Raw genomic sequence first — 7,749 nt, forward strand, 5'->3', positions numbered from 1 at the left:
CCTACTACGAACACGCGTCTTAAAAGTTTCATTATTTTGAATAGGAGGATGGGGAAGAACTGCATCAAAAAGGCGGAAAAGTCGAGTGGTTTAACAGTAACGGAGGGGACATAAGACGTCAGGAAGGCGAGTCAGATGAGGGTTGTAACAAAACCGAAATACCTGTAGAAAATGAAACTGCAGTTGACGGTGAACAAGAGGCAAGTGTCTAACTTTGATGATTTTGAGTATTTGTGACATTTGTGTACGTAAGTATGAATCTATGTACGTACACCTTATTAGGCCGAAGTCCAAGCACTACAAATTGAAAGCGATGGCATGGAGGGCTGTAACAAAACTGATGGACATGTACAAATAGAAACAACAGTTAACCTCCAATTGTGCAAACTTATTTTTTTATTTCGAATATTTGCCATATTNGTAGTATATATTACTCAGATGACATAATTGATATGCTCAATCATTGATATAGAATATTCATAATTACAAAATTCCGCAGGGTACACACCATTTTCGGATTCCGCAAGGCAGATAGCCTATTCTTCTCTACTCTTATATCGTCCCAAAAATGGATCCATAGTCAGGTACATATTTTAAACTTTAACTACACGATTTAGGTGTGTTCATGGTTTCTTGTTGGATTTAAATTCGACCGGTTTGCGTTAACTGCATCTGCAGCACATGGAGATGATTGCCCTAACGATGTGGCACAAAAACGGAGAAGTAATGATAAAACAAAGGACCGTAATTTTGGACTCCGTTCTCTTTTACGAGTTGACAAGAAGGTTCCAAGCATTCAACAGGTCCACGGCGAAACGAAATTTCAGGTGGGAGAAAGTACTCATTGACATCGTCAATGGGGAAAGGATGCACCACGAACCAAGGTTGAAGTAGGTTACAGATGTCGACGTTATATATGCTCCAATGAACTGGAAATCTAAGCATTGGGTAGGAGTGGGCATAAATCTTAAAACGAGACATGTTTCCATTTACGATCCTTTGATGACCCTTTCCAGAGAAACTCTTGCAATGTCCCGGATCAAGCCGGTGATTATGATGATACCGTACCTACTTCAGAGGGTTATCGATGTCAATTACCCTGTCGATCCATTTACCGCTGAAAGGGTTAGCCAAGTAGGACAAAACTTGAGGACGGAAGATTGTGGACCTTTTGCTATGAAGTTTTTAGAACTGTTGAGCATGGATAAACCGATGGCTGATTGCTTGAAGATCACCGACAACAATATTGACAATTTCCGAAAGAAGTTCGCGATGGACGTCTACGAAGCTGGTATTGGTCCGATAAATTAAGTAGCGAATAAACATTCTTCCTGGTTGTACTTATTACTTTCACGCAGGTGGTCCATATGATCCGTAACAGTCTGTTAGGATGATTATGGTTCGCTGAATTTGAATACAATTTAATCACATCACGCTCATCATATCATAGGATTGCCAGTAGGGACAAGTTAGTGTGCTCAAAATGGATAGAAACTAAGCACCAACCATGGACCTAAAAATCAAGTCTATAACGTTAGAAAATCGATTGTACGTACACTGATGAATATACGTACGTGTGTACACAGACCATAAATATACGTACGTGTGTACACAGACCATAATAAGGCCGTTACTTAGTTGATGGTACGTACACACATGAATATACGTACGTGTGTACACAGACCATAATAAGGCCGTTACTTAGTTGATGATACGTACACATCTGATAAAGGCCTAACATATACTAATACTGGTTAGAAAGACGTCATAATGATACATATCTAGACCCTCCAATATACAAAAAACACTACACCTAAAGAGGGTTTACAAACAACCGATAAGAGTTATGTGAGTGACAAGACCTCGGATAATCTAAGAACGACATCCTCAAATCCCACATGTTACCAAAAAAATGACCAAACACACATCTTCTATTAGCAACACGCGTAAAACCAATCTTAAATTTTGCAAAATCATACTGCTCCGGTAATGTACATGGAACCTAACTTCTTCAACTTTNGTCAACTTTTTGATCCCGAGTTGAACTCAGCTTCTGGATAATCTAATGTCTCCGACGTAGCATCTAGTTGGAGAAAGCAGTCTCGGTCTGGGACCTCATCAAACACGTCTGCAGCAAGTTTCATCCTAATAGAAGGCATGGCCGCATCACATAGGCCTGTGTAATTTACTCCAAGAGCTATACACTCTAAGCACTTCAACGTGTACACACCACAGTCACCTTGTTGATAGTTCTGTTGGAGTGTTTTCACCCGGTAGTAACTAAATGCCGCTGCCCCGATATTCTCATCTTTGTACCTCCGGTTATATGCTTGTATCAAGCGTGGGATCATTTTTGCGAACGGCTTACACTTCTTTTGTAGACTCTCGTCGGTTCTAGCGCTGTTTATGCTATCGTAAACTCTTAGCCTTCGCTGGACTAAGTCAGCTTCGATGGCTACCCGATGGTTGTTATCGAGGTTGTATGGGAAGAGCAGGGTGTCTACATCGTCAACCCACACCTTGTGTGTCATTCCATATTTTGGCAGCCTTCCCACGTACGTCTCAAAACAACCTTCTCCAAAAACCCATTGATTAGAGGCTTCCATTTGAGGGAATTCGAATGCCCACATACTAATAAACAAAGGATCGAGAAAAGCAATACAATCTGTTGCGTCCCCCTAATACGGAACATATGCATACATGTAACCATGTGCTGCAACACGGGTGACATCTATCAGGCATTAGTATACCATAGTTAACTGCGTCAAATGTTATGGAACAAAACTACGAAGCTTACCATATCCCATAACCAGCCGAATGTTGTAGTTGGCCACAATTGTTTAGGGGTCAGGAGGCGAAAATAAAATTCGGCATTTCCAGTGCAAGGTACTTTAGCCCTGAATACCAAAATTAACAAATCAGTTATAAATCGTAGTCCTCAAATCCGAATATAAACACTAATTATATACAACTCTAAATGAAGACTTACAAATCATCAGTTAGGAAGGACATCAGCTTTGCAATTTTCTCAGGACTTGCCTCAATAAAAGGATCGTACACTGCGGGAGATAGGACTACAGTGTGGCTTTCACGTCGGGTAATTAATGCAGCTCGCATTGATTCGTCATTAGGGCTTAACCCTATGTTAGTGCCCACTGGATCTACTAATAGAAGATCAAGCTCTCTTGAGGGAGGAAAAACCTTTTGTAACAAATGTGCAAAATACTTGGCTTTCTCCTTATCTTTCAGTGTATGAGATGATGCGGGAGTACTGGTCCCCTCGGTTAAATCCACAACAGATTCGCACTTTCGATCCGACCATACAGGATTACCACCACTTACCGGATGGATAACATTAATAGGAACGGGTTGAGCACCTGCTCCATCTATTTTGTCATTATACTTTGCTCTTTTATCACCTTCCTCTGTCTCCCAACTATGTATTCTTTTACCACGCTGTACACTGTCTACCATCTGCTTTGGAATTCGCTCTACACTCGCGGCTGCATTGTCCTCTGGTTCGATTTTAATACTCTCAGACCACATGACCTTATCCTTAATAACCATCCTTGTCCGAATGCTTTATCTGATATAGCCATGACTTGAAAAAAAGACATGTATTTGACGTTATATACAAGACATTTGAAATATAATATGACGCTGTTAAACTAGAGACAAAGTATACAAATAGTTAAATTGTGTCAACGAAAAAAATCATATATCAAAATAATTACAAAATTATACAACTTCACAATACTGAAATTATTATTGTTTCCTCGAATAGATAAATACAAAGACTTCATACTGAACACTAAATATATAATAACAATTTCATCAATACGGTACGCAGATCATACCTCCTCTATTTTTGGTTCGTCATTTCTTAATGTACGAGATCCTTGCGTATGCGCTCCTCCATCCGTTGAGTTGATAACAACTTTCTTCAAAAGTTGAACGTCACTCTCAAAGTTACCCATCCTACTCTCCATACCTTGAAGTTTGAACACAACTTCCGCTATTGCTCTAGAAAACGATATATGAATATTATCCATTTTCGCCCCTAGTGTTTCAACCATAGTAAATAACCTTCCACCACCATCTTCACCCTGCACACCTGAATGTTTATCTCCAGACGCCTTCTCTGCTGAACATTTGTCCCCAACACTTTCTTTCTGCTCCTTCGCATTATTGGGGACATTACGGATGCTGGTTGGGGCTGTTACAACGAAATCATCGTCACTTACCCCTGCAACAGGTTGCCTCATCTCCCTCTTCTTCGTATGTTCCCCCTTCTTTTTTTTTACACAATCCCATTCTCTTTCATCCACTTCGCCATTGATCACGTCTAACAGCAGATTATCCAGTTTCTTCTTCAAACCTTCCCCTACACCATACACAGAATACTGTCCTGGCCAATCTGGATATATGAACTCCAAAGGTTTAGGTACTAAATGCTTCACCTGAAGCTGCATTTCAGATACCATAACTTTTAATATGCTATCTGAAAGAACAAATGCAGACAAATAATGAATACGTAAATTGAAGGCATACCTCCCCATTATTAAGGAGTTTGCTCCCGGATATGAAGGCTTCAATATCCTTCCTTGGCCTCCCTCCTCTCCACCTTAACAGAGGCAAATCTACACCTTCTCTTACATTCTCGTAGCTAGCCCCCAACACCTTCACGCTCTCAAATGCCCATATCAGCAATACATCCATGGAGGGTATAAGCATTGTTAGGTAACCCAAGGACTTTAATGGAATCAACTAAACTCTTGAATCTAACCCTACCCCATTGAAAACTCTCAAATGCTTCTTCATTCAACGCCCTTTTTGCGTATTACAGAGGTATCCTACTGTTCCTTGATAAACCAAGCACTCCAACATGAACAAGATACAACCGAACAATCTGCGTCTTCATTTCATCAGACCACCCACGACAGCTTCTCAAACCGTCAACTAGCTCCTCCCAGTTGGGGTCCATTAAAAGCTTTCAGCTTTAAAGCTGCCCATAAAGGTGTATGATCAACTTCACACTCTGATTCATCAATCTTCTCACAGTTCAAACCACTAATTTCTTCATATTCATATAGAGAGAACCTCAGTGGCTTACCTCCAACCAAAAACCATACCTCCGATGGAATATCTATTGACAATTGATTGGACAATAGATAATAAATGGTATTTCAACAAAACAAGTAGTTGGATTCCGCTAGATCCGATAACACTCCCAGCTGCGAATTCTTTCTTATTTTGTCATACACCTCATCACCCACGTAGCCTTTCAAACCAGCTATATTGGGCAAACTACAATCATGGTGCATGCTTCTGATCTGCAGTGGGAATTTACCATCCCGATACAGCCTACTTGGATACCTCTTTGCATCATTGCTTGACCCCATAACTACGACAGAAGCATTCGTTTTGTTATTAATTCAATATCACAAAACATCTGTTGCTTAGAATATCAACGAAGCAACATGAAGTCACACAAATATCTTCCGAAAAACAGAGCTCAACAACATACAGAAAACTAACATGAATTTCGTCAGAAATTACCTTCCACAAAATACAAGGCCTACTATGTAATACTCGAAATCTTAGAAAACAGTAAGCAATAGAGACTAAACCACGATATAGAAATTTACCTCAGAGCAAATCGCTATATTTCCCTCCTCCAGTACTTCAAACCACTTCGCCGTCAGTGGTCCTCCAGCCAAACGTCCTCCACACAGATTCTTTTCACACCGCAAGCTATCCAAATAGTTTCTAAAAATAGTCGATCTCAACCCAACTATCGTAAGACAAACAACACAAAGATTCAAGAGATCGATTTAGCTTTATGATCTTTTTATTTTCCCTTTTTAAGATCTTCGTTTTAAAAGAGAATAGCATAAAACGTAATAAAACACACAACTCAGGTATAGAAATAATTTGCAAACTTTTATGTGTTATTCTAATAAGTCGAAAATCTCAACGTTTTAGTCTAGTAATAAACCTATTTTTATGTAATATTCTAAATAATTTCCCTTATTTAAAATAAAAATTTTATTTCAAATATTTGTAAAAAAGAACCAATTAAAATTAATACAAAGTTTATAAATATTTGTAAATGTTTAGAAAACCATAACAAATTTCATTGTTTACAAAAACCACAAACACCTATCAATCTACCACTAACAAACCTTCACAATCATCCCTAACATAAACACTATCATCATCACAAGTTCATCAACTCTAAGCCCACAATCTCTTTTATTGACCTGTCTCTCTTTGTCCTTGAACTTTAGTCACGACAGCTCCGGTGACTTCTTCTTCTTCACCGTCTCTTTGCTCTGTTCTTCTTAAGCTTTCAGCCTTCTTCTTTTCTGCATACAAACAATCTCCAAGATTCAGATACACATACATACATAAACACACAAAGTTTAATATATTTCAATTCCAAGCTAATATCACATAATTGAATCAAAAGAGAAAGACTAACCGAAATAGTTGTCTAGCTTAAAGCTGCTACCTTTTTGTAATCTTGGCTTCTGGGTATCAATAAAACAGAATAAGATTCATTAACTGAGAAAAAAATAAACAAAAATGCAACACAAATCCTAATTTTTTTTGGGTAGCTGCCGATGAAATTCGAAAGAATTAGAAAAAAATACCATTATCAGATCTGTCATATAAACGAGACAGGCTCCTCTCCACCCCAAGCACCATCATCTTCCTTCCTCGCTCTTCCCCTCTCAAGATCTGCAATTGTCGACTCCAAAAGGACAGAAACCGGTGACGAGACGTTTTAGGTCGCCTAGTTTTTTGTTATGGGTACCTTCGACGGATATTGGCCACCAAAGTAGTCTGATGGCTAAACCTAGTTGGATAATCTACCGAATAAGAAGAAGATGAAAGATACGACTAAACAGAGAAAGAGTGGAAAAAGGATAAAACAAAGGGTTAAATTTGTGTTTGTTAGATTCATTTTAATCAACGGTTGATATTAAAAATAATGTGATCCATACTTGAATTGCTTAGCCAATAAAATAATAAATAGACATTAACATTTGTATCCCTTAGATTCCTACGGATCTTGCGGTGTAAAAGTATGCCACATCAGTTATCCGAGTGATCTCTTTTTATTGGCTCTCGTTTATATATATTTTCCTATCACATTTTAATCACTTTTTCTTAATTTAAACTGTTTTAAAATACTATTATGAAATGGAAAATGAGTTACAATAATGAGATTATGATAAAAAAAATACTTTAATAAAGATTTAATTGTAAGTTAAAAAGTTTAACAAATGAAACCATATAGCATAATGTAAACTATTGATGTAAAATTACAACAACTAACAAATTTTTATTATCAATTTGTATATTTGTAATATTATCTTTATTCCTATTGTATGTTATTATTACAAAATTTTCTTTTACATTTACATTGTTAATTTATAAATAAAAAAATATGTTTAAAGCTTAAACTCTAAAGTCTAAGTCTTAAATTCTATATCCTAAACCTTTTAGGGTATAGGGTTTAGGGTTCAATTTTGAAACACATTTCATTATTTTCAATGAAAAAAATAAAATGCAAAAAGAGAATAGTAAAATATGTATGAGAATATATCTTTTTTTGCATTTTTATTAAGTTAATTGGTAAATAGTCAAATATGTTTCAAGATTAAACCCTAAATGGTTTAGGGTATAGAATTCAATTTTTAAAACATATTTTAGTATTTCAGTTAACAGAAAAATGAGGAA

The 7,749-nt window shown here is 37.3% G+C and overlaps 1 protein-coding gene across 4 annotated transcripts; it reads right to left on the reverse strand.

The window, feature by feature from the left end:
• Positions 2,027-6,993, reverse strand: LOC104771324. 4 transcript variants are annotated; one of them, XM_010495827.2, is made up of 7 exons: positions 6,657-6,993; positions 6,485-6,533; positions 6,264-6,368; positions 5,649-5,794; positions 2,990-3,601; positions 2,798-2,897; positions 2,027-2,713 (listed from the first exon to the last, which is right to left on the reverse strand). In XM_010495827.2, the coding sequence occupies exons 5-7, from the start codon at positions 3,565-3,567 to the stop codon at positions 2,528-2,530; spliced, it is 864 nt and encodes a 287-aa protein (XP_010494129.1). In that variant the 5' UTR covers positions 3,568-3,601; positions 5,649-5,794; positions 6,264-6,368; positions 6,485-6,533; positions 6,657-6,993; the 3' UTR covers positions 2,027-2,527. The 4 variants fall into 4 exon arrangements, with proteins under 4 accessions (XP_010494129.1, XP_019097195.1, XP_010494130.1 ...); XM_019241650.1 differs by having other exon boundaries at positions 2,028-2,897; positions 6,657-6,984; XM_010495828.2 differs by lacking the exons at positions 2,027-2,713; positions 2,798-2,897; positions 2,990-3,601 and adding exons at positions 3,628-4,466; positions 4,552-5,404.

Source organism: Camelina sativa, chromosome 20 (assembly GCF_000633955.1).
Source record: "Camelina sativa cultivar DH55 chromosome 20, Cs, whole genome shotgun sequence".
NCBI classification, from domain to species: Eukaryota; Viridiplantae; Streptophyta; class Magnoliopsida; order Brassicales; family Brassicaceae; genus Camelina; species Camelina sativa.

What these genes read in the sequence shown, in the direction of transcription:
- LOC104771324 (XM_010495827.2), bottom strand. Translation starts at nt 3,567, where the DNA reads ATGGTTATTAAGGATAAGGTCATGTGGTCTGAGAGTATTAAAATCGAA. An exon ending in TCCTTCCTAACTGATGATTT is followed by an intron (nt 2,898 to 2,989) that starts GTAAGTCTTCAT and finishes TTTGGTATTCAG; the next exon opens with GGCTAAAGTACCTTGCACTG. An exon ending in TCGGCTGGTTATGGGATATG is followed by an intron (nt 2,714 to 2,797) that starts GTAAGCTTCGTA and finishes CCCGTGTTGCAG; the next exon opens with CACATGGTTACATGTATGCA.